Source organism: Neomonachus schauinslandi, chromosome 8 (assembly GCF_002201575.2).
Source record: "Neomonachus schauinslandi chromosome 8, ASM220157v2, whole genome shotgun sequence".
Classification (NCBI taxonomy): domain Eukaryota; kingdom Metazoa; phylum Chordata; class Mammalia; order Carnivora; family Phocidae; genus Neomonachus; species Neomonachus schauinslandi.
The window spans coordinates 82,743,634-82,771,322 of record NC_058410.1 but is presented as its reverse complement, the minus strand read 5'-3'; the positions used below and the strand labels follow the sequence as shown (position 1 = coordinate 82,771,322).

At 41.6% G+C, this 27,689-nt stretch overlaps 1 protein-coding gene across 8 annotated transcripts in view; it reads right to left on the bottom strand.

Annotated features, from left to right (window-relative positions):
* Positions 1-10,631: 10,631 nt before the first annotated feature.
* SLC17A5 (solute carrier family 17 member 5) overlaps positions 10,632-27,689 on the bottom strand; it is a 48,676-nt gene continuing 31,618 nt past the window's right edge. For 7 of the 8 annotated variants that reach the window (XM_021693170.2, XM_044917277.1, XM_044917275.1 and 4 more), the window contains 2 exons: positions 15,518-15,608; positions 10,632-12,028 (listed from right to left, as the gene is read on the bottom strand). In XM_021693170.2, coding sequence (XP_021548845.1) covers positions 11,891-12,028; positions 15,518-15,608 — 229 coding nt within the window. In that variant the 3' untranslated portion in view covers positions 10,632-11,890. The remainder of the gene's footprint in view (positions 12,029-15,517; positions 15,609-27,689) is intronic. The other variant, XM_044917278.1, reaches the window with a different exon arrangement.

Here is a 27,689-nt window from a genome sequence, read left to right as displayed (position 1 = left end):
CCCTAGTGTGTTTTTTCAGGATAGTTTTTTTTTTTTTTTTAAGATTTTATTTATTTATTTATTTGACACACAGAGAGAGAGAAAGAGAGAGAGACAGAGAACACAAGCAGGCAGAGCGGCAGGCAGAGGGAGAGGGAGAAGCCGGATCCCTCCCGGCTGAGCAGAGAGCCCAACCCCGGACTCGATCCCATGATGCTGGGATCCTGACCCGAGCTGAAGGCAGACGCTTAACTGCTGAGCCACCCAGGCGCCCTCAGGATAGTTTTCAGACGAGTTAAGAAAACATGTGCAGGTTTCTGCCCACTCGCCTGTCTGGACGGGTCAGGGGCGAGTGGGGGGTGGGGAGTTGACGGGGGGGGGGGGGGGGTCTCCTAGTGTCTATGTTTGCGACTGCGGTGACCCTCGCCCTGGAAAATTAAGCCTGAAAGCCTTTGCTTTCAGGTCCCATATAGCTTCTGTGGATTTCACAAAAATCACCATCATTATACTGTAATCTTAAGAGCTAGTTCTGCATTTTAGGCTAAAAAGCAAGGAAAGAGTGTTAAGAAATAATCACTTTTCTTTTCTTTATTTTATTGTTATTATTTTTTTATCGTCCCCGCTGCCGCGAGCTCCCGGCAGCCCCGCGGGTGTAGACGCGGCCTGGGGAGCTGTTGGGAGGCCCCGCTGTGACTTTCCATTGTTCGTGAGGCCCGCGCCCGCCGCGGGGCCGGGGCTGAGTCATTGTAAATTCTTCTCTTTGTGTTTTCTCTCCGTGAGCGCGCGGAGATGGTTGCTCTAATTGTCATCTCCTTTCCTCGGACAAAAGAAATCTAGTCTTTGGTAATTCTGATTCACGAGTCAGCTAAAATATGAGTCAAACCCCAAGTTTCCGGAGCGCTATAAATAGCCGCTGCACCCTGAGGGGAAGTGCCCACGGCTCGCGTTTGGCCGCGGAGCGGCTCGCATCGGCAGGATTTCTCCGGCGTCCTTGGTGGAACGATCCGTGCGCCGAGCGCGACTGCAGCGCATTGCACGCTTCTGAAGAAGGAGTATGAATGTGTGTATGTGCACTTTAAGCATCAGTTCTTTGAGCAAGTATTTCTTAAAAACATAAAATCCTTATGATGAAAATGGTAGACATTATCCTGGAGTGAGGGAGTGGAGAACATAGCAGAACCAAGCGGCATCGTCCACAGCGTCTGGTTTTTTGGCAAGTAAATATGGGTCATTTGGCATGGCCTGTGGCCTGACGTGAATATCAACAAGGGCCACTTTGTAGGCCACAGAAATCACTTTATGCCCAGGCTGAGGTGTGAAGTTTGAAGGGTGAGGAAGCTGGGGGCAGGGTACTCCAGCCGGTGCCAGAGCCCCTGGGTTTCCTGTTGAAAAGCCAGGGGAACAGTCAATTCCCGCTTGACCCCTGAGTGGTTTATTGTTTGGTTCTTTCTTTCTTTTGCTTTTTTTCCTTCCTCCTTCCTTCCTTCCTTTCTAAACAATGTGGCTTTTTTTTTCCTGATTGAAAAAAATCGACTTTTATTTTCAAAAACTTAAATTAAAAAGCTCAAAAGAGAAAAGAATTTAAGTTGCCTATTATCCCACTCTCCAGAAATAATTACTGTTAACATTGTGGTGTATGTGTTCAGTTTTTTTTTCTTCCTATACATATTTTATTTAAACAAAAATGGAATCACTATATTCAGGAAAATTGAAAACATATGCCCACACAAAAACACCTGTATGTGAATGTTCATAGTAGCATTATTCCTAACTGCGAAAAAATGGAAGTAATCCAAAATATGTTCATCAACTGATGAATGGATAAGCAAGAAGAGGTATATCCATTTAAGGGAATATTATTTGGGAATAAAAAGAATAAAGTGCTGGGGCGCCTGGGTGGCTCAGATGGTTAAGCGTCTGCCTTCGGCTCAGGTCATGATCCCAGCGTTCTGGGATCGAGTGCCGCATCGGGCTCCCTGCTCCTTGGGAGCCTGCTTCTCCCTCTGCCTCTCTCTCTGTCTCTCATGAATAAATAAATAAAATCTTAAAAAAAAAAAAAAAGAATAAAGTGCTGATACACACTACAACAGGGATGAACTTTGAAAACATTATGCTAAGAAAGAAGCCAGACACACAGACCACATATTATGTGATTCCATTTGTATGCAATGTCCAGAATAGGCATATTTATAGAGACAGAAGGTAGATTAGTGGTTGGCAGGGGCTGGAAGGTGGGGGAAATGGGGAGTGACAGCTAATGTATACTGAGTTTCTTTGTGAGGTGACGAAATGTTCTGGAATTGGATATGGGACAGTTGCACAACTCTGTGAATACACTAAAAACTACTGAATTGTACTTTTTTTTTAAAAAAGATTTTATTAATTTGAGAGAGAGAGAGAGTGAGAGAGAGCATGAGATGGGGAGGGGCAGAGAGAGAGGGAGAGGCAGACTCCCCACTGAGCAAGGAGTGGGATGCTGGGCTTGATGCCAGGACCTGGAGATCCTGACCTGAGCCAAAGGCAGACGCTTAACCATCTGAGTCACCCAGGAGGCCCTGAATTGTAAACTTTTAAAAAGGTAGATTTTATGTCAATAAAGTTGTAATGAAAAATTAGCATAAAATGTAATTGTGCTATACCTGGTAATATATTATGGATATTTCTCTAATATTCCCAATAACTGCCCTTCTGTGATTTTTTTTTTTTAAGTGATCTCTATACCCAATGTGGGGCTCACACTAACAACCCCGAGATCTAGAGTTGTATACTCTTCGGACCAAGCCAGCCAGGTGCCCCTGACATTTTTATTTTTAATTACCAAAGGGATGCACAGTCACTGTAAAAAAAAAAAACTGAATAATGCAGAAGAGTGACAATTAGAAAGTGAAGTATTTCCTCCTCTGCCCAACTTCAACACTTTCAGAGTATTGCTTAAAAATCACTTTTATCTCATTCTCTTCTGTTCACAGATGTTTATGTTCAGGGCAAGCGCACTGTCTTGTTTTATTTGTTTGTTTATTTGTTTATTTTTAAAAGATTTTATTTATTTATTTGACAGAGAGAGACACAGCGAGAGAGGGAACACAAGCGGGGGAGTGGGAGAGGGAGAAGCAGGCTTCCTGCTGAGCAGGGAGCCCGATGTGGGGCTCGATCCCAGGACCCTGGGACCATGACCTGAGCCGAAGGCAGACGCTTAACGACTGAGCCATCCAGGTGCCCCTTTCTTGTTTTATTTTTAATTTTCCCCTTCTCCCCCATCTCTACTCTCATGCTCCTGCCCACTCTAATGTGTTTATTGTATGTTCTTAATTATGCAAGTATCCTTGCAAAATATCACCTTTTTTTGTATAAGGTTTTTGATTTTTGGAAGTGGTATTGTGCTATAAGTCTTCTTACTCAACACTTTTTGAGGTCTCGGCGTGTTCCCGAGTGCTATTATTTCATGGTAGACATCTGCCACATTTAACTTAGGTTTCCCTAATGAGGGACACCTCAGTTGCCTCCAACTCCATCACAATAAACAGTGTGGTGTATATGCTCCCTTAAATATGAGCAAGAATCATTCTTCGACATATACCCAGGTGTGGGGCATTATACAGGGTCAAAGGACATATTCTTATGCAAGTACAAACATTTCCCTTTCTGGGACAGATATGCCAGTTTATATTCTCTCTGCTCTCCTTATGCACAAAAATTTTCATCTCCCCACATCCTTTGCTAACACCTGGTAGCATCAGACTTTCTAATTTTTGCCAATCTTCTGGATCTAAAATAATAACTCCTTATAGTTTTAGTTTACATTTCTGTTTGTTTCTGTAATTACTAGGGAGTTTGATCATCTGTCCATGTACTTGTTTGACATCTAGTCCTCCGTTAAGTGAATTGTCTGTTCATTGTTTGGTCATTTTTCTCTTGGGTTTTCTGACTTTTTCTTGTTGACCTGCAGGAGCTCTTTGAATATTCTAGATATTAATCTCTTGTACTGACAAGATGTTGCAATCTCTCCTCTGGACTGTCATCCATTTACTTTGGTATCTTCTGCTGAACACAGGTACTTAACTTAGTATTGTGAAATCCATCTAATTTTGCCCCTATTTCTAGTCTCTAAGGATATTTTCCAATTTTTTTCTATTTATCTCCTAATTTTACATTGCTACTATTAACAAACCTTTTTTTTTTTGCTATTTTTTTAAAAAGATTTTATTTATTTATTTGAGAGAGAGAATGAGATAGAGAGCATGAGAGGGGGGAGGGTCAGAGAGAGAGGCAGCCTCCCTGCTGAGCAGGGAGCCCGACGTGGGACTCGATCCCGGGACTCCAGGATCATGACCTGAGGCGAAGGCAGTCGTTTAACCAACTGAGCCACCCAGGCGCCCTTAACAAGTTCCTTATTGATGGAAAATTGACAGTATTAAAAAAAAATGCTTAGTGCTTGTTCAAGTATTTTTTAGGCTAGATTACCCTAGGTAGAATTCCCAGTTCAATGAATATATTTATTTAATTTTGACTTACAAATTACTTTACAAAAATTGTAAGTCAATTGTAAGTCAAAAATTATAATGTTTTTTATGCCCAGCAACAGTGTTCAAGCAAGATTTCTAATGGAGACAGCATAGCATAGGACGAAAGAGAGCCTGCTGTAACATCAGAGAAATCTGGTGTGAATCTTATCTCTGCCACTTAGCTGTGTGACTTTCTCAGTTTCCTCATCTGTAAATGGTGGTTCTGATACCTACATGATAGGGCTGGGAGAATTCAATGTTAAATGTAGAGCCCTCATAAAGTACCAGACACCAATTCTCTACTATGGGAAATTTATTTATTTTATTATTTTTTAAAATATGGTTTTTCTTTTTCATTTATTTTTTAAAGATTTTATTTATTTATTTGACAGAGAGAGACACAGCGAGAGAAGGAACACAAGCGGGGGAGTGGGAGAGGGAGAAACAGGCTTCCCGCTGAGCAGGGAGCCCGACGCAGGGCCGATCCCAGGACTCTGGGATCATGACCTGAGCCGAAGGTAGACGCTTAATGACTGAGCCACCCAGGCGCCCCTACTCTGGGAAATTTATAAATATTGTTATTTATAATATTATGATACTAGATGCTTCTATATTCAATTTTGAACAGGTCTTCACTATTTCCTGAGCTAATTTAGTTTTTATGGAGTTGGCAGTCTCAGTCCTGGTTCAATCCATCCCACCCTCTTCTTCTTCTTTCCAATCTTCTCAGACTTCCAGTGGAAGAAAAGGGACTCAGAAGATTTAATAATGTGTACCTCATGCCTGCCCACTCCTCTGGCCAGTCTAAACCTGGTGAGAGAAAATCACCGTTGTTCCTCATCAGCCTCGTTAAATTCTGTTTTATTGTGTGGGTTAAAATGCAAGGGCAGAAAGAAGGTCTGGCGTCTGAGAGACCCTCTCAGAAAGAACAGAGGCCCGGGGCATGGGCAATGGCTCTGCAGCTACCGTTCTTGCTAACAGCAATGACTAAAAATGGCTGAAGGTTAGAGCGCTCCCCTGGGAGGGGAGCCTGTCGTAGAGGCAGGAAGTGAGGAAGGTGTGGGAGGGGAAGTATAGAAAACACAAGGGGAGGTTTCGGACTTATTTTTCTCTCCTGCATTCTGAACTTTCACTTCCCAGTGGGAACTGAGATCCTCCCCAGTTCTTGCTTCCCATCCCATAATTTGAAATAGCAAGGCTTATGGAAGCAAGACTGGAATATCAACAGCTCTTCTGGTGGGAATCTGTTTTTCAGTAACAGCACAGAGCCAGAGGGTTGGTCCGTTGTGCCACACCAGTGTTCTAGTCACTGCGAATTTCAAACTAAATGTCAGTAGAAATCATGAGTTCAGTGTTTTCACAGAAGCAACTGAATTGTGTCCTGGGAGGCTTAGGTTTATAGGAAACATTGAAAAAATTCATAGTCCTATAAACAAATATAGAATAATTAAATATTCCCTAATATCATACATAGAGCGAAGATAATGATACAAGAGGTTCCCAACTGGAGTTGCTTTGAGGCAGGGCTAATTTATTTTTTTTTAAATTTTTTAATAAGATTTTATTTATTTATTTGAGAGAGAGAGAGAGCACATGAGAGGGGGGAGGGTCAGAGAGAGAGAGGCAGACTCCCTGATGAGCAGGGAGCCCGATGCGGGACTCGATCCCGGGACTCCAGGATCATGACCTGAGCTGAAGACAGTCGCTTAACCAACTGAGCCACCCAGGCGCCCGAGGCAGGGCTAATTTTACAACTAGGAGAAGGTAAAAATCTTAAGTGTGCCCTTATGCCCAAGGCTTCTTAGAGGAATCTTTTCAATTAATAAGAAACAATTTTGGGGGTGCCTGGATGACTCAGTCGGTTAGGCGCCCAACTCTTGATTTCCATTCAGGTCATGATCTCAGGGTCGTGAGATGGAGCCCCACGTCGGGCTCTGAGCTGGGCGTGGAGCCTGCTTGAGATGCTCTCTCTCTCCCTCTGCCCTTCTCCACTTGTGCTCGCTCTCTCTTAAAAAAAAAAAGGAAAAGAAACAGTGTTGTCCTTCAAATAATAATTTGATTCTGTGCTAGAGACAGATATTAAGGAATTTGTCTTTGGCCTACTGTAATAATTAAAGCCAGTGGACTTATTTGGTTTTAGCTGGCATTAGGAGGCTGAGTCCCTGCAAGGACCAAAGACCTCTCCATTAACAGACAATGTGTCTCTGATCCCAGCTTTAAATAGGTCCTGTCCCTGCCTTTGCCAGGTGGTTGTATGAAGTGAGGGGAGGTATGTGACAGTGCTATGCAAATGCTCTCGTCTCTCTGTGCTGCCCTGTAGCTGGTGCTGAGCACAAAGAGAATCCGGTGAATGTCCCCGGATCAACTTCCTGCCACGGATGATAGGACGATTCAAAGCCCTACAGACATCTGAAGGAGCCCCTTGGTGTTTAAAAAAAAAAAAAATGCATTAGAACAGATACTGTGTAGGTAATTTATCCAATATGTATACTGGAATTTCCTGTCACTGCATCCTGATCCTTCACCCAGAACGGTTCTTGAGCATGAAAAAGACCAGACTGCATATCCCATCCACATCACCTTCAATCTCAACCCAACTCCGGCGGCAAGCTCAAGTTTCAGACCGTGGAGTGAGTGTGAAGTCGTTAAAACGCTTACAGCCGGGGCTATTGGTGGGGCTCCCCAGGAAGACGGGGGTCAATATGCACACTTGATGCTGGGAGGCCGTGACTTTTTTGACAAGCTGGCGCATTTCAGTTGCTTCTGCCAAAAAGAGCACTTCCGGAAAAGACCTAAGGCTGTGTTTGGGAGGGTAGGGCTCCCTCTGCCTGAAGTGCGGCCTCTCCTGGCTTGGAGGCCCCAGAGGGGAAGCAGGCTTGTGCAACAATGGCTTCTCCCTTTCCCAGCGCAGGACCGCCAGTGACGTGGGGCTTCCAAGTTTCCTCCTCCTCCAACATCCAGATAAAGTGAAAGTAAACAGGCGCTGGGAAAATTACTAGTGTTTTTCCTCATCAGAGCACATGAAAGAGGGTGGCAGAGAATTTGTTACATGTCATTTGTTTTCAATATTGGGTGTCCTCACAGCTTTCCAGAGCAGGAGCTTCTAGAAATTACTCTCTTAGAGCACAAACTTTTATACTTCGCTCTCCTGCTTATGGTTGCTCTAAAAGGCAGAGGCGCCTTTTCAGGCTTTGTGATCCATCTCCATTTACATTTCTATGAGAGAGATAATGCATTCTTTCCCTGAAATTCGACATATACCCCAGGTCTGTCCATCCCAGGCAGGAACCCGCGCTCTTGCAGAGCGGAACCGGGCCACTTCCTCTGGCGCTCTTCCTGCCTTCTCAATACTTTTATCGATATTTTCCTCTTCAGGGAATTGTATTTAGAAGAGCGATAAACTGCCCTTAGCGAGGAGATTCTTTCCTTTGCACCAGAGTCTAAATTCAAACCTCTCTATTTCTGATTTCTTGAAAATGAAACACAGGCTGCAGCAGGAGGGACATGACGATGGTTAATACAGACCTGCTGACTTCCGTCTTTGTTTCCATTTCTTCCCGAACTCTGATTCTCAAGGTCAGCTGGCACGCTCATTCCCACTGGATTTGATTGTTGGGTGGATAATGATATTTTTATACGGAAGGTTTCAAAGGCTGGAACCCATGAAGGAGAATGTTTGATAAATTAGAACGTGAGCTCGGTGAGAGAAGGGATTTGCTTTTCTTCACTGCTGTATCCCGGGTGCAAAGAACAAAGCTTGGCTTGAAATGAATGCTCAATAAATATTTGTTGTATTAACTGGGAGAAGTATTTTGCTTATCTAGAACTAAACAATTCTCAAATACTTTCAAAAGCATTTACCGATGACTGCCACTTATACTTATTTTGAGGCTAGCATATCATTTCTTCATTAAAAGGTGTTGGCACATTCATTTTTTTTTTTTGAGAAAAAAACAACACAGGAGATGAAAAATTCAATGTATAGTCCATTTAACCAAAGGGTGATTTACTAAATATTTATTAAGCAAGTAAAATATTGAGACAAAGTATATATTTTTATGAGGGAGACTGTGCTGAGATGAATCAAATGTACCTTGCCCTCAAGATGCTTTCGATGAATCTAATAGGGAGATTAGCCACAAACGAATACATAGGTATTATAAAGAAAAAGCCATGGAGAAGAAAGCGGTCCAGGGAGTCTGATTGAGCTCCAGGAAGGCCTGCAGGGAAGGAAAGGATTGTGTCAAATGCATATCTGTATCCTTATTGCCTAGCAAAGAGTAGATATTCCTCTCTGTTGAATGAATGAAGATCTTTTCCTGAGGCTGAGTCCTTGAGTTTAAAATAAAGAAAAAACTGAAAATAAATAATACGATGTTTCAGTGGATCAGAGGAAGAGACTGCATCTAGATCAGATTGGAGGAAGTCAAGGGCCATGAAGGAGGTGGGGATGAAGAGTGACTTTTCAGGTCCAAGGAATGAATTTGGTACAGGCATGGAGGGGAGGGACAATGGAGAGCGGGTGGGGGGAGAGTTAAGTAGCTGGGTGTAGCTGCGACCAAGTGTGGTGGGGCATGAGGGTAGAGGAGGTGGGCCTAGGAGCAAGGAAGGTGGGCTGCTGGGTAGTTTACTAGGTAGGCAACGGGAAGCCAGGGGCTTCAGCTTTGGGGAGCATCCTGATCAGGCAGATGAGGTATGTTGGGACCAATAACCCAGCACGGGTGGGAAGGTGGACAGAAGATCAGACTCCAGGCAGTGAGACCATTTAACTTTTCTATTCCAGGTGAAAACAAGTCACAGAGATCTTATTTAGAAGATGGGAGAGGGATTAAAAAAAAACACTGTGTTGGGGGTGGGGTGGAGGAGAACGGAGGAGGACGGAATAAAAAATGAGTCGAAGTGACTGGGGAACAGCTCCTAAGGAAAGTGGTGGGAACAGCAGGTTTTAGTGTGGAGGTGGGGGTGGGAGCTGGGGAGAGAGGTTGGATTTAAAGAAGTCCCAAGTGTAGAGAAGATAGCCAGTTGGGGATGTCCAGCGGGCATGGCGGTGATTACACAGTAGCTTGAGCAACAGGTGTTTTGTTTCTTGGTTCTTTCTTTACTTTTTAATTTTTTTTTAAGAATTTCTTTTTCTTTCTTTTTTTAAGATTTTATTTATTTATTTGAGAGAGAGAGCGAGAGAGAGAGAAAGAGAGATTGAGAAAATGAGTGGGGGGAGCAGCGGAGGGAGAAGCAGACTCCTTGCAGAGCAAGGAGCCCCACATGGGACTCGATCCCAGGACCCTGGGATCATGACCTGAGCTGAAGGCAGATGCTTAACCGACTGAGCCACCCAGGCACTCTTGTTTTTTTCTTTAAACGATGTTTTAATTTAAATAGTTATATTGCCACATTTGGTAACGTGAAAATTAATTCTCCTTCCTACCCTTGGTTGCCTATTTTTCTCTCTCCAGAGGTAACCACTGTTTCCGGTTTCTTGAATATCATGGTAAAGATACTCTGTATGTATCTGTGGTTTTATGTCCCCAGAAGAATTTCGTATTTTTTTTAAATTAAAAAATTTTTTTTTTTTAAGATTTCATCTATTTGTCAGAGAGGGCGAGCGCACGCACACAAGCAGGGGGAGCGACAGGCAGAGGGAGAAGCAGGCTCCCCACTGAGCAGGGAGCCCGATGTGGGGCTCGATCCCAGGACCCTGGGATCATGACCTGAGCCGAAGGCAGACGCTTAACTGACTGAGCAACCCAGGCGCACCAGAATTTCATATTTTTGTTTTTAAAGGCTAGAGAAGACTTGAGTGTCCTTGAGACCGAAGGAAAAGAAAGAGAAGAGAGGTGGAGATTGAAGAACCAAATTACAGGGGAATGACTAAATCAAGATCTTAGAGGAGGCAGGAGAGGGTACAATTTGTGGTGTAGGCATATGCTTCCAGGAGAAGAGCGGGCCCTCTGCAGAGCTAGGAAGGGCAGTTTGATGGCAAAAGTTTCCTCATGCTGTCTCCCTTAGATGGCCTAAGTCTCCTTGGCTTGGTGGTGGCTCAGGGAGGGGCCCATGGAGGTAGCCTGGTGGCTTGAGGAGGACAGCAGAGATGTCAAATAGCCACTCGAGACACTAGAGAATACCATAGGACTGTCAGATCCAAAAACCAACCCAAAAATGTTTATTTTGATGATTTATAAAAGAAATACCACCATAGCAACTTAAAGCTATTTACAGATTAAAAAAGAAATGTACAGAAATGTATCCACACCATATTACATGAATCAGTTTTACTCAAAATGTTACAGGTAGTGTTGAACAAACATAACAAAACATAAATCAACTTCTAAATCACATAAATGCCCTCCAAGCATGCTCAAAAGCCACTGGAAGCTGGTTTGGGGAAAAACTGGAAAACATGATTTTAGGAACCACAAGTAAGGATTATTCCACCACTGGTTGTAGATGATGGGGCCAAATAAAAGTCACTTCAACTTTCAACTGCAACCAGAAGCTTACATGTAGACAAAAGGAAAAAAAATGTGAGAGTTTTAAAATTGTTTTACTTATTCTGGTGAAGCCCAGAGAACACAGGGACTTGGAAACTTATATTCTAATCCACGTGAAAGTAGTTTTAATCAAGGATGATTTTATTTGTAGTTAATTGGGCATCACATCGTTCTCTTGCAGGTTACATGCCAATCAATATTCCATTGTGCCGGGAAGGGAAAAGTGTGAGGATTTGTATCGAGACTGCGGCGGTGGATCTTGCAGCCCGGGCCTACTTGCGGCTTTCTCGCTCGACACATTAACAGCGCCCAGGGGAAGAACGCCATCTGAAGACTTGGCGCTGACCCTGGTCTTGGATGCTGCCTCTGATAAATGGTGGGCACCATCCCTGAAGCCAGTGAGGGAATGCTTGGCAGCCTCCTGGGCATGCTTCCCTCCATGTGGTTGCCAGGCCAAATTATACCGTGGCTGGCAGCTCCATGGAGATTTGAGACCTGAGTGTCAGGGATTGTGGCCGACATAATTTGTATGAGCAAAGTGGTCAAAAACAGGTGTTGACCAAGACCTGAGAATTATTACCTAGTGTAATTAAGCAAAGGGATAGAAAGGTCCACTTCCGCTCATTCCTTCAAGGATGCCCCTTAAAAATAAATAGAACTCCCCTACTTTATATTGCCTGATTTACAGCCGGATATGTGACCCTCAAGTCTAAGTTTCAGGATACATGTTATTAATGATTAAAAATAGCTAATTTTACTAATCTGGCAACTTGTGACATTTCATGATTACAAGCCTTAAAAATTTCATCCAATTTTTTTCTTATATGTAGAATGCATACACATTTAAAATATCAAAGGCACTTTTAGGTTACATGATAAACAAAAATACGTTAATAGAGACAGGATTATTTATTGGTTCCTTCAGTTTCTGTGTCCATGTCGATCATCGAGAGCCCAGTTTTGCACTTCACCTTTGGCGAATAGCGAGAAGAAAATGGCACCGAACACATTTATAGCAGCAGCGATACAGAAAACTGTTTGCCATTCTCTAATAGTGTTCTATAGGGAGAAAGAAAAACATGCACATGAAAAAAAATTTTGTTTATAGTCCACTTTATAGAAAAGGTAGGGTCACAAGACTGTTACAACAGTAGCATTACTCATAAAAGCCTCATGCTGAAAACAACCCAATGTCCATCAACAGTGAAACTGAGGTATATTTGCTCCATGGAATACTATACAGCAACTAAAATGAATGAGCTAAAACAACACAGATGCATCTCACAAACGAAATGTTATGCAGAAGAAGCCAGACACAAATGAGTATGTATTGAATGACTGCATTATATAAAATTCCATTATATAAAAGCTCAAAATTACACAAAACTAATCCACAGTGTTAAAAGTCGGAGTAGTAGCTCCTCTTACCAGGATGAAAGGGGAACGGCAGCAAGGAGCACCCAGGGGCTTTGCAAGAGAGGTAACGTTCTGTTTCTGGACTGGGTGTTGGTTACACGAGTGGATTAACTTTGTGAAAATTCATCCACCCCTATACTTAGGATTTGTGTATTTTTACAATACCATTTATTCAGAGTTTACTCAAGTTTACTCAAAATAAAACATGTGGCATGTCTTTCAATCATGTGTTACTAGGAAAGTAGTATGCTTGCCCATCATCTTCCAAGTTCTTAGGTGGGAGATACAAGGGGCAGATCAAGTAAGGATGAGTTAAGATGGACTTTGAATTTCAAGTTTGAGGCCTGGCACAGAGAGCTCCTGAATGGCCCACAAAATAGGACACGGATGGGATTTGCCAGTTAAGAGATCAACAGAACACAATTGTTTAGTGTATAGTACAGTGGTATAAAAACATCAGGCAGCTAGCTAATTTCTGGGTCATGTGACTAACTTAAACCACCATTTTTTGGATTTTGCAATGTCAGTGTAACCAGAATGCTACATCTACAGCATGTAGAAAAGAAAAAACAAGCAGGGGAATTGGCAACGAGGAAGAAAAAGGAAAGGCACTAGGAAGCTAGTATGAGGTCATTCATTTAGGAAAAAAGAAAAAGCATGGAGAAAGAGAGCACTCTCTTGTTAAGTTATGCTTATCTGAGATGCATGTATTTCGGTGAAAAAAAATCTTAGAAATCCATTGTAATTTTAGTAACATTTTCATATGCTAACAATGTGTTACTTATTTGTACTCTGCTCATTCTGCAAAGTTTTTGAGGCAGTGCAGTAATTTTTAATTGTGAGCAATTACAATTGTAAAGGCAAATGTGTGTTTTTCCTTTCTTTTTTTTTAAGCTTTTCTTTATTTAGAGCGAGAGAGTGAACGCGTGCGTGCAGGGGGAGGGGCAGAGGTAGAGGGAGAGAGAGAATCCCAAGCAGACCCCACACTGAGCGCAGAGCCAGATGCAGGGCTCTATCCCCAAGATCATGACTTGAGCTGAAATCAAGAGTCTGATGCTCAACCGATTCAACCACTCAGGCGCCCCTGTGTTTTCCTTTTAAAAAATAATATCCTTTTAATAACATTAAACAAATGCTATGATACCATATCCAAAATCCAGTTCGGTTCCCACTTTACAAACGTTTCAAGACTTTAACTGAGGAATCCAGATATCTCTAGCAGAAATACTATAATTAGCCATAATAAGTGAAATTAATACATGGTTTACTTAGGTTCCCATGGTTTACTTAGGTTCCTGTGTTGCCACAGTGCTCCATGAAGATAAGGTTAAACATTTCTGATGTGTCCATATTGAGACACACAATTCTAGAAAAAAAAACCAAAACAAAACTTTCCCAATGTCCCTTTCTATTAAGTGAGAGAAAATAGTAACAAGGAGGCTCGGATTCATTCAAGTAAGGAATCAGAAATGGTGGGAGCAGGGGTGCCTGGGTGGCTCAGTCGGTTAGGCGACCGACTCTTGATTTCAGCTCAGGTCATGACCTCAGGGTCCTGGGATCAAGCCCCACATCAGGCTCCCTGCTCAGTGGGGAGTCTGCTTGTCTCCTTCTGCCCCCCATCCCCCGTTTGCATGATCTCTCTCTCTTAAATAAATAAATCTTAAAAAAAAAAAAAGAAAGAAATGGTGGGAGCAGAGAAGAAACAGGAACACCCACTGTGGCAAACACCTATATGGCCGAAATCAGTATATTTGGTAGTGAGAAAGTTTGTAAGCATATTCTGAAATTCTAAGGATTAGATGGTGTTAATTTGATCACAGAGACAAAGAGAAAATTAAGTCTCTTAGAGGTTTAAGTCAGCCTCTTGAAAACTGTATTTCACCAGGCTTTAGATTTTTTTAAACCGTAGAAAATTGGAGTTGGGGGTCCTTTATTTTTATTTCTTACACATCGTGGGCAACTTGCACAGTGCTGAGTCTCTGCTGACTGATGAGGCACCACGCCGCCTTCCAGCTGGAGGTGGGACCACCCCTGGGCCCACGGTGTTTCGGAGGCTCAGTGCCCTTCCCACACCCGGCTCACTCCTCCAGGGCTCCCTCCTCACAAATTGCGTGCCCTCTCCCCTGTGCCCACAGCACTCTGCACACATTCTTTTCTGCAGCATTCGTCACTGTACTTTAACTATTCGATTATGTGCGATCTCTAAATGATGTGTTTCACAAGTGTAGAAGCTTGTCATTTTGCCTTTGGATCCTCAGTATCTGGCATATTAATAATCACTCATGAAATGCCCATAGATCCGTGTTTGACTGTTTCAGGGCTCACTAACTCATAAGGCAGCCCATTCCGTATAGTAGACAGCTTGGAGCAGAGAATTTTCCTATTGTGTCCTCATTACTTCTCTTCATCTGTCTTCGTGGAACTGCCAAGAATAAGTCACCATGTTCCGTGTGGTTATCCTTCACTATGTGAAGACATCTACCGTGTCTTTGCGAGTCTTCTGCTCCTCTCAGTGGTGTTCATTTCCCTGTTCCTTACTCATTCCCACATGACTTCCTGATACCTCACCTTTGTGGATCCACTACTTTTTTTAAAGACTTTTTTTAAAAAAAATTAATTAATTAATTAATTTGACAGAAACACAGAGAGAGAGGGAACATGAGCAGGGGGAATGGGAGAGGGAGAAGCAGGGAGCCTGATGCAGGGCTCGATCCCAGGACCCTGGGATCATGACCTGAGCCGAAGGCAGACGCTTAACGACTGAGCCACCCAGGTGCACCTGTGGATCCACTTCTTGAATGAATTTACATTGCCAGTTTTTCTTTGTTCAAACCAAAGACACAGTTATTTATCTTGTATAATATCACCACTTTTAAGTACTTGCGTGGTGTCAGCTACAATATCTTCGCCGAACTTAGTTCTATTGTTTCGTCTAAAAACCAAAGAGTGTTCTTTGAAAATATACTTTCCTGCCCATTATGGCATTTAGCTTTTTGTTGACATAAAGAACCGCATAAGAATAAACATTCAGAATTTTACTCTTAATTAAAATATGCTCAATTTTGACACAGATGTGCAGGCTTAAGTGAACTGTGGAGACCTTTGCAGTTTATAAGCAAATTATCTACTTACATCAGGGGTCAGACTTTTAGCAATGACAGGCCCAACCATTCCTGGAATAGTGGCAAATGTATTTGTGATGCCCAGGAGGATACCAGCATACCTGTGGAAACATTTTCATAGAGGTTTATTATTATGTTACATATTTAAGTGGCTTTTTTTAAAAAAAGATTTTGTTTATTTGCTAGAGAGAGAGAGAGAGAGAGTGACAGTACAAGCAGGGGGAGTGGCAGGCAGAGGGAGAAGCAGGCTCCCCGCCGAGCAAGGAGCCTGATGTGGGACTTGATCCCAGGACCCTGGGATCATGACCTGAGCCGAAGGCAGACGCTTAACAACTGAGCCACCCAGGCGTCCCTAAGTGGCTTCTTTCAACAGATAGCTGTATTACTTCCAGAACACTCTGTATTCTTGTGAAATTTCATGTCTAAATGAAATGTCTTACTAAGTTGGACTGAATATATTTAACTGGTGAAAAACCTGCATTTCAATAGTTAATAAGCATTCTAATATTACACAGGGGAACGCAGTCACTGAAATGAAAATCCTTTTTTTTTTTTTTAAAGAATCAGCTTTTTAAAAGATTTTATTTATTTATTATTATTTATTTGACAGAGAGAGAGAGAGAGAGACAGCGAGAGAGGGAACACAAGCAGGGGGAGTGGGAGAGGGAGAAGCAGGCTTCCCGCTGAGCAGGGAGCCCGATGCAGGGCTCGATCCCAGGACCCTGGGATCATGACCCAAGCCGAAGGCCGATGCTTAACGACTGAGCCACCCAGGCGCTCCAAATGAAAATCTTTCTTATAGTGATTTAGAAAAGTGTTGAGACAGTCGTTGGGCGTCTGCCTTTGGCTCGGATCATGATCCCGGGGTCCTGGGACGGAGCCCCGCGTTGGGCTCCCCGCTCAGCGGGAAGCCTGCTTCTCCCTCTCTCACTCCCCCTGCTTGTGTTCCCTCTCTCGCTGTGTCTCTCTCTGTCAAATAAATAAAATAAAGTCTTTAAAAAAAAAAGAAAAGTGTTGAGACTGATTTTCGTACAGGGTACAGGACTATATTAGATAGGAAGTTTGATGTGTCTTAAGGTTCTTTAGTTAAAAAAAAAAAAGAATTTACTTCCTGATTACAAAATCTATTTCATTGTTGAAAATTGAAAAAAAAATTAAGAAGAAAAAATTACCTTTGTCCTTCCATATAGAGATAATCAACATTAACACTTCGGTAAATATCCTAATTATTTTTATTTATATGTATATATTTCTTTCTTTTTTTTTTAAAGATTTTATTCATTTATTTGAGAGAGAAAGTATGAGAGAGAGAAAGCATGAGAGGGGGGAGGGTCAGAGAGAGAAGCAGGCTCCCCACCTAGCAGGAAGCCCGATGCGGGACTCGATCCTGGGACTCCAGGATCATGACCTGAGCTGAGGGCGGATGCTTAACCGACTGAGCCACCCAGGTGCCCCTATATTTCTAATATATTATTATAGAAATGAGATAATATTGAACATAACAATTTTGCAACTTACGTGTTCCACTTACTATATGTATATGCTTATAGCTAAGTCCTTGCATACTTCCCAGAAGTAGACAAGTTTGGTATACATTGTTTGTGTGTGTGTATAACAAAAAATGCATTTTTAATAAGTTCAGGAAAAGTTAATTTATTTTAAGGGTAAAGCTTAGAGGAGTGGAATATTCTTAGCTATGTTTAGATGCGAATCTTTTTTTTTTTTTTTAAAGATGAGATGAATGTTTCTTTTTTTTTTTTTTTTAATTTATTTATTTGAGAGAGAGAATGAGAGAGAGCACATGAGAGGGGGGAGGGTCAGAGGGAGGAGCAGACTCCCTGCCGAGCAGGGAGCCCGACGCGGGGCTCGATCCAGGGACTCCAGGATCATGGCCTGAGCCGAAGGCAGTCGCCCAACCAACTGAGCCACCCAGGCGCCCTAGATGCGAATCTTTAAAGAAAGAATTTCTGCTTGTATTTGGAAAGTGCTAATGATCTGTTGATTTCTCCAATACATAAGGAATGTATGTAGACTAAGGAAGGCTGAATGAAATGCTTATTTTCCATAAAGAAGTCATATTGACTGCTAATCAGGAGACCTAAAGATCTGTGGCTCCCAATTCTACCATGTGACCTTGGCCAGTTAGTGATAGATTATTTCCCTTATCATTCATGGGTTCATACATGTATACATGTAACATACCTGCTGGTCCCATGTGAGTTCCCCCACAACCCACCAAGTACACTAAAACATTATTTTTGAGTACAACATACATATGGAAATGTACACAGACCATAAGTGTACAGCGTGATGAATTTTCTATAAAGTGAACAGAACCATGTCATTAGCCCCCGATCAAGAAACAGAATCTACTGGAATAAACATTTTTAAGGACATTTTACATATGGCTGAACTGTCTCTCAAACTGTATAAGCTTTAATTTGAATAATCATAATTTTGTGAGGTCACCCCTATTCAAAAACTTACAAGGATGGTTTCATGCTTACCCTAAGAAGATTGTAATCTTTTGCCTGATTTGCAGTGGCCTGGCCCTGGTCCATGTACCTCGTCTTAGTGCTGCATAATACGAACTTCAGATTCAGAGAGCTCTCATTCCAGCCAATCATGTCTGCTACGCTCATTCCTGTTAGCTATCTGTACTCATCATACCCTACTCGCTATCTGAAATCCATACTCTTTCTGTCCAGACAACTTGCTTAGCACCTCTTCCATGAAGCTTTCTTTGTCTAGTTCAGCTCATATTGAGCTCTGTCTTCCCAGAACTTTATTGTCCTTAAAGCTAGTGCTATGGGTTCTAAGAGGTAATTGTTCTATAATTCAAGTTTGCTATTTCCGATTCCACAGTCGCACTGCAAACTCATGTTTTATTCCCCTTTATTATTTCCAGGGCCAGTACATATATGCTCATTCAATACATGTGACCAGAGAAATGGCATGTGACCCGCAGTTGTGCCAGGTCCTGTCCACAGACCCCTGGGGCAGTGGCTGTGCTGGCTGCTGGAGCTTTGTCCCACAGACACAAATACTTCTCTTGGGTACTGGCTCCAAAGGGTGCTGATTCCCGATCAGGAATTTCATAGAAATGGAACCACACAGTATGCAACCTTTTGGATTACATAGGGGGGTTGCTAAACATCTTCCCAAGTTGCTGTGTGTATCCACCGAGGAGGGAGCCCAATGCGGGGCTCGATCCCAGGACCCTGGGATCATGACCAGAGCCGAAGGCAGACGCTTAATGACTGAGCCACCCAGGCGCCCCTATAATTTATTTTTCATAAAAATCATCTAGGTAGGTGGCGCCTGGGTGGCTCAGTCGTTAAGCGTCTGCCTTCGGCTCAGGTCATGATCCCAGGGTCCTGGGATCGAGTCCCACGTCGGGCTCCCTGCTCAGCAGGAAGCCTGCTTCTCCCTCTCCCACTCCCCCCCTGCTTGTGTTCCCTCTCTCGCTGTCTCTCTCTTTGTCAAATAAATAAATAAAACCTTTAAAAAAAAAAAAAGACGAGGAAGAGAGAGAAATCGCTCTATCTCTGTGAGTATTGACCAAGGAAAGGCTATGTGAGCACACAGGGAGAAGGAGGCCGTCTGCAAGCAAAGAAAAGAGCTCTCACCAGAACCTGACCATGCTGACACCCTGATCTCCAACTTCCAGCTTCCAGAACTGTGAGAAAATAAACTATTTTTTTAAGCTACCCAGTCTATGGCATTCTGAATGGCAGCCCGAGTGCCTAAATAAAACATCCTGCTGAACCTAAGTCAATGATCTACAAACATCACAAATTTTTATGTTCAAAACTCATTTGTACTAGAAACAATAACAAAAGCACATGGCACAGGTCTTTTTGGCTTATGCCCTTTAGGGAGTGTATCTTAAATTAACCAAGCTTGGCAGAATCTTTTTTTTTTTAAACCATTAACACCTTGGCAGTAGGAGGAACCACCTGCAATGTTGCCAGGCCTTTTCAGTGACAGATATTAAGTGCATATGAATGCTGTGAAATCCTAAATGTCAGCACCAAGAAACTCATTCAAGTATTTATATTACACTTGGCCAGGAAGGGCCATGAGAGATGGATGACTGCTGGGAAAAAAGATGTTGTCCAGACCCAGTCTGCATTCTGTGTTGGTGGAGTACTGGAGTGCTGTGGGATTAATTGTTAAAAATCTCTCCAATTCCCCTGTATCTGGGCAACAAAATTATCCACAGAAAATCTCTATTTTAATCTAGAGAGAAAGAGGCTTGGAAAATACCACGAACACATCTTTATGTTAATAGGATTACTGATTGTTTGTTCAAAAACCTTATGTCAGGCATGGCTCTAAGTTTATATATATATCCCATTTTTTTTAAAGATTTTATTTATTTATTTGAGAGAGAGAGAATGAGAGAGAGCGAATACATGAGAGGGGGGAGGGTCAGAGGGAGAAGCAGACTCCCTCCCGAGCAGGGAGCCGGATGCGGGACTCGATCCAGGGACTCCAGGATCATGACCCGAGCCGAAGGCAGTCGCTTAACCAACTGAGCCACCCAGGCGCCCTATATATCCCATTTTAATAGTAAAATCCACTCCAGGAGGTAGGGATTACTATCTCCATACTACAGATGAAGAAAGACTGTAAAATGTTACCCAATTTGTCTGACTCCAAATCAGTACTTAGTATTATAAGGTTATAATCTATAATGCTGCCTTCTTAATAAAACTGCCATAGTCATCACTGAATTCATTCTGTAGGAAATACCAGTTTTCTGGAGCTTAATTTTTCACCATAAGCTTCAGTGCTGAATGCTTAAAGGTCTGTGGCCCTCAAATGTTCTTGTTCTAACTATCAGAGTGTTATCCAGTGCATGGGCACTCAGCTTTTTTTTTTTTTTTTTTTTTAGTATTTTTATTTATTTATTTGACAGAGAGAGACACAGCAAGAGAGGGAACACAAGCAGGGGGAGTGGGAGAGGGAGAAGCAGGCTTCCTGCAGAGCAGGGAGCCCGATGCGGGGCTCGATCCTAGGACTCTGGGATCATGACCCAAGCCGAAGGCAGACGCTTAACGACTCAGCCACCCAGGCGCCCTGTGGGCACTCAGCTTTTACCAAAGAAAAAGCAACTAAGCAACAACATGGTCAAAAGATATGTAATCCCCTAGTTAACCAAGACATGGAGAACTAGAAACAACTAGTATCCTTTAAACCAAGAAATTGTAGTTGGAAAATAAAAACTGCAAGCTCATCTAAAGGGTTGAATCAAAATAGAAGGGAGGGAAATAATTTTAACTTTGATGTGATTACCTTACATTTGTACAGTGATATATATATTTTTTAATTTTTTTATTCTTATGTTAATCCCCATACATTACATCATTAGTTTTAGATGTAGTGTTCCATGATTCATTGTTTGTTACAGCGATATATTTTTAAAAGTTACATATGTTGTTCACATATATATATATATGTTGATCACAACCAGAAATCTGGTGGTAAGCACATGGTGCATACATGTACTTACCATTCTCCCAACTTCTACAACTACTTGTTGGCATCATTTATGTTACTAAACTGTTTCATTTCATACTATATCTAGATAAATTTTTTTTTTTACTTATGACTCACAAAATGCCAGGGCTGGAACAGAGTCTTCAAGATATGAAGTTCAACCACTCAGCTGATGCTTGAAGCCCAGTTCCAGGATCCTGCCTGCCCATCATCCAGTATATGCTTCAGGACATGTGACCTTATCACACTTCAAGATACCAGAAGCTTCTACAGATGCAAACAGGGGCCATGTTAGTTTCATGTTTGTGTCTTCAACATTTGGTAGAGTGCCTGGGCACGCTGTTTGTTAAATAACTAGATCCATTAATCAGCACGCTATGACACTGAAATTTAGTAATTACACATCCATCTCATTGTACATCCAATTCATCTTTTCCCAACTTATCCAAAAGGTTATCATGGGAGATCTAGTTGAAATCCTGATGTACCATATATACTGTGTTCCCTCTATATATGAGGCTAAAAATGTTGAGAAATTAGACCATTTTGCTATTTTGGCTGTTAATGATCCAACGGTTACTCCTCAGTAATCAGTATTTTCTTTTCTAAGAGCTCACCAATCAGCCCTTTAATATTTTACTTGGATTGATTTGTGACCCTGGTCATGGCACCTGACTCAGTTTGCCAGAAAATAATAGTTTATTGTGTTATGTGCAAATGAACTTACTACATTATGAGCTAAGTGTATATGTGAGTGTAGATGTGTTCTATTTAATCCTCACAACAATCTTATAAGGTAAGTACTATGTATATTTGTTTTGGTTTTTTTTTTCCCCTTCCCAGAAGCTCTTGCCAGATTCCAGAGCTCCTGAAGGACTGAAGGCACCTGATGAATCCTGAATTACATTTCAGCTCCATGAAATGGAGTGGGTGTCTTACTACCTTCTTTCTGGCTAGCTTGGTTAGTTAGTCAATTTTATGTTCCTTACAATTTTTACTTCTCATATTTATTTACTTAGTTTTAAAATAAACTCACATAAACTGAGGCAACCAGAGTATGTATCTGCTCTTGGCAATGAGTTCTTTACCCTGAGTTCTCAAAATAACTACTAGACAATGACCAATTTTTAAGATCTTCAAGAGACAACTTGATGTAGCAGAAAGATCCCTGAATCATGTTGCTGAGACCTGGATTCAAATCTCAGGTCTGCCATTTACTAGGGGTGACTCTGGAAGCCACATAATTCCTCTGTATCTGAGTTTCTTCTTCTTCAAAATGAGTTCTTTGTGTTCCCACCTTCATGTGTTGTAGTGGATATTACCAGTGGCCTCCTCAGCATCCATTCCCATGAGGTTTGGGGGATACTGACTCCTTTACCTCTAACTTTAGGGGGGTGCTAATTGTCCTAAAGTCAAATGGTATTCTCTTGGCCATAGGGGTTGGTTCAGGGGTGGATATGTGACTTGCTTTGTTTCAATCAAAATGAAGCCCAGGACTTACTTCCATGGTTGAGAGAGAAAAGGATCCTTTTCTTCCTTGACTGATGTGAGTAAAGAAGCATGCAATTCTGGTAGTTACTGGCAATCATTTCATTGTGTGATTTAACAAGCACACCCAGTCTTAGGATAAAACTAGTATCATGAAAGCTAGAGAGTGGAAAAGAAATGAATCTTTGGTAATATTAGTGGACAGCTGATGTCAACTCTTGCCGGAAGCCAACTGTCACTGGATTTTACACTAAAGTGAATCAATACACTGTGCTGTTTAGCCAGCCTGAATTAGGATTTCTATTATTTCAACTAAAAGCATCTGAGAGATAACACAGCCTGGATATCTTTTGTGCCCAAACTCTCAATTCCCATATCCCTTTGAGTGTTCATCAACCCTTAGCTTGTTAAAATCTCAAGCCTAAATCAATTCTACAGCACATTTTCAATCCTACACTTGGGCTGCTGAAACCACTGAAAGAACAACTCTGTAAAATAGAGAAAGTACAAAACTCATCTCCAATTGTAGCTGATCCTCGCCCATGCCAGAAACCCCTTCAATGAGTTCTTAGTGACAAATTTCCCCGGTAGCTAGTTTGAACTTTTATGATTCTCGAGTCTTTTTCTCCACACCTATCTTCTTTCTTAGTCTTAACAATGAACCTGAGTCCCATGTCACAGAGAAATCAAAGACTAACAGTTAAAGACTTTTCAATTAGTTATCTACTGCTGCACTATAAATTACTTCAAGCCTTGCAGCTGTGGACAACAAATATTTATCATCTCACAGGGTCTCTGGGTCAGGAATATAGAAGCGGTTTAGCTGGGTGGCTCCGGCTCAGAATTTCTCATGAAGTTTCGGTCATGTTGGCTGGGGCTGCATTATCCACTTCTAAGCTCACTCATGTGGCTGCAGGCGATGGCGTCAGTTCCCCCCATCTGGGCCTTGCCACAGGGCTCCTAAGTGTCCTCCCTACGTGGCAGATGAGTCATCTGAGACAGAGAGCAAGGAAGCTGCTGTGAGGCCTTTTATGACCTAGTCAGATATCACTGCTTTTACCATATCATTAGAAACAAGTCACTAAATCCAGCCCACACTCAAAGGAGTGTTCCCTCCAAGTGTTGAAGAATGTGTGGACATATTTTGAATCACTACAATCCTCAAGTTCTCATCTCACTCACCTCAAAACTTTTCTTTAACTGAACCCACTTTACTACCTTCCATTTCTTCTCATTTGAAAGCTAATCCCTCCACTTGGGCTCATCTTTAGCTTTTTCTCTTTCCCTTCATGGTTTATAGTTTTGAAATAGTTGTTTATTGGCAGTGGTTCTCAAATTTTAATGTCCATGAAAACCACCTGGAGGAGCAACAAAATGCAGAGTCCTTCCCTAGCCCTGTGATCAATTATTCTGCTTTATTTTTAACAAGCACTCCTGATGATTTTGATGTGGATGGGCTAAGGATCCCATTTTCGAAATCACTGCTTTATGTTGGCGGTCTTCACTTCCTTATAAGTTCCATTCATTTCCTAAGTCACTGCAACCTAACTTCCTTCTCCTTGTTCTATGGCAGCATTTTCACCAAGATGTTTAAAGACTTCTCCATATGGAGAGGAATATTTTCATTCTTGCTTTACCTGACTTCTCTGTGGCATCTGAGACTGTTGATCAAGCCCTCCCTTTGGGGATCCCAATCTCAGCTTATTTTCTTTCTCTTTTTCCTTTTGCATCTTTCAATTACTCTTGCATCAGGTTCTTCTTTCTCTTGATGAATTCCCAAGGTTTTCATTATTTCCTGAGTAATTTTATCCAATGCTGTGGCTTTATCTACTACTCATATGTTGATGACTCCTAAATTTTTATCTATTATCCAGAGCCCCTTCTTGAATTGAAGACTGGATAATCTGGGCTTTCTTGACAACACATTCTTGATTTTCCTTCTATCTCTCTTGTTCCTTTTTAGTTTCCTTTTCTGGTTATTTCCCCTCTTTCTGGGTGCTAAATGTTTGCCAAGATCCAGTCTTGGGATCACTTGTCACTCTCTCCCAAGGCAATGCTTATCTTTCAATACTTCAAAATGTGGATTACTATTGCCTAATTTTCATTTCCAATCAGAATGCTCTTCTGAGTTCCAGATCCATAAATCCAACTGCCTATAACTACAATTTTCTAGATGTTTTCACAAATATCTAAAATTTAACATGTCTGAAATTTTTATCTTCCCCCAAGACTCTTCCTCCTTCAGGTATCCCAATTCCAATAAGTGGCACATCCATCTATCCAGCTGCAGATGCAGAATGCCTGGAAATCATCATGCTTGACCTCTCCTTACTCTTCAGGTCTAATCTATTGTCAAGTCCCATCTATTGTATGGGTGCCCTTATATGAAGAGTGAGAGACACTGGAGCTCTTTCTCTCTCTGCACAGATGCATGCATGCCTGCAGACACACTGGGGAAAGGCCATGTGGCACCCAGCAAAAAGCAGCCCATCTGCAAACCAGAAAGAGAGTTCTGACAAGAAGCTAACCATGCTGGCATCTTGATCTTGGACTTCAAACTGAGAAAATGAATTCTGTTGTTTAAGCCACCCAGTCTATGGTATTTTGTTATGGCAGCCCAAGTAGACTAAGACACACACTGATTTCTTTTTCTACTCATGTAAATTCTTCTCTCAGGAACACTCTATTCCCTTTTCGCCTGGCTGACTTCTTACTCATTCCTCAGACTTGAGCTTAAATGTCATTTCCTCAGAGAGACCCTCCCTTACTCTTTGATCTACATTATATCTATTTGTAATCTCCCATTTTTCTTCAAAAAGTTTTTTATTTGTGTGAACCTTTTGTTTCTACCACCCTAGACCAAAAGCTTCACAGGCCAGGGCTGTCTTTTATGGCTGGTAATTGGCAGGTATTTGATAAATATTTGTCGAAAGAATGAATTATCATAATATATTACAATTGTTTATTTTTTTTTTTTGCTGCTTATTTCCTGAACTAAACTAATCTCCTTGCATGCAGGAGCTGGGTGTTATTTTTTGTAGTGTCATGTAGAGTGTGCTCCATGTATAGTAGGTCCTCCAGACGTGTTTGTTGTAGGAGTGACAGGACTTGACTAGGCCAGAGCCTCCCACTTGAAGATGCACAAGAATCACTTGAGGACTTTAACATGCAGATTCCAGTTCAGCAAGTCTGGGGTGAGGCCTGAGATTCCGCATTTCTCGTAAGCTCCCACATGATGCTGATGCTCCTGGGCTGTGGACCACACTTTGAGTAAGGGATGAGTTACTGTAAATCCATCCTGGTTCTCACTTTCTATGATTCTATAAACTACATAACAAACAGTGTCATTTTGTTTAACTCACTTCAAGAGAAATCCCTTCCAGATTCCTTCTCTAATCAGTAGCCTAAAGGAACATATTTTAGTCCTGTAATTATTTGCTATTTCTTTGAATCCTTTCTTGGGTAATCAGTCTTCATTCCTACTTTGTAAATCTCAAATACATGCCTCAGGTCACTATGCAGCAATTTGCTTAGGCTTCTTCTATCCTCTGTCCCTCAGAAATGACTTCTCACGCCTTTATTCCTTCAGCTTCAAGGGGTTCTTATTTCCATTGTGTTGTATGAGATCTTTCTTTCTTTCTCTCTCTCTTTCTTTCTTTTTTAAAGATTTTACCCACTTATTTGAGAGAGAGTGAGCACATGAGCACGAGTGGGGTAGGGGCAGAGGGAGAAGCAGGCTCCCCATTGAGCAGGGAGTCCTACACAGGGATCCCAGGACCCTGGGATCATGACCTAGGCCAAAGGCAGATGCTTAACTGACTGAGCCACCCAGGCGCTCCTGTATCAGATCTTTCAAATTATCACTAAATTGAACAAAGCTTTCTTGAATTTGCCTTTCAAATTCTTCCTTTCTTTCATCATTATGTTAAACTCCTTTTTTTTTTTTTTAAGATTTTACTTATTTATTTGAGAGAGTGAGAGAGAAAGATCAAGAGCAGGAGCAGGGGGAGGGGCAGAGGGAGAAACAGATTCCCCTCTGAGCAGGAAGCCCTTCAGGGCTCCATCCCAGGACCCTCGGATCATGACCTGAGCCAAAGGCAGATGCCTAACGGACTAAGCCACCCAGGCGCCCCTAAACTTCTTTACTTAACTCACCAATAAGTATACTCAACAAGCATTTCCTAGCTTGTAAGGTTCACAAATTCTTCCCTCTGTTTTGATTTTTTTTTTTTTTTTTGACAAAAGACTCTGGTATATTGTAAACAACTTCAACATTAGACATTTGGTCTTGTGATAAAACCAGAGATTTATTCCTTCAACAAATGCTTACTGAGCACACTCTATGTGACAGGCACTGTAATAAAACTTTGATGCATGATCAATCTTGGGATGTGAAAACATGATTACATTGCTAAATAGGATAAGACATATTCGGAGTTTTTTTTAATCACGATAGACTTTTTACATACAGTGTAATATTTTTACTATACTGATTATCAGGTCCTTATACTTTTAAAAATGTAATTCAGCATTACATTAAAAACACAAAATGTTTTATATTTAAGTGGGATTAATGTAAACTTCTAGTTTAAAGATAAAAATCATATGAAACTATGCAAAAGATGTTTGAACTTCAGAATTTAAATACTGCCAAGATTGTAACTAGTGGGTTTAATAATTAATCACATCTATTTCTGGTTCTGAAAGTTTAAATTGATTTTAATGATATGAAATACTATGAAGATAAATAACTCAAGAAGGTACCACTTTCTCTGTAAAATGGGTGACTATTTAGTCAGTATATAACCAATTATTGTTCCTATAAATTTCTTTTTTTTTTTTAAAGATTTATTTATTTATTTATTTGACAGAGAGAGACACAGCGAGAGAGGGAACACAAGCAGGGGGAGTGGGAGAGGGAGAAGCAGGCTTCCCGCTGAGCAGGGAGCCCGATGCGGGGCTCGATCCCAGATCATGACCCAAGCCGAAGGCAGACGCTTAATGACTGAGCCACCCAGGCGCCCCTATGCAGAGACTTTTAATTTTTATTTATTTCTTTTCTTTTCTTTTTAATTTATTTTTTTAATGTAAGCTCTATGCCCAATGAGGCACTTGAATTCATGACCCCAAGAACAAGAATTGCACGCTCTACTGATTGAGCCAGCAAGGTACCCCTATTTTTAAATTTT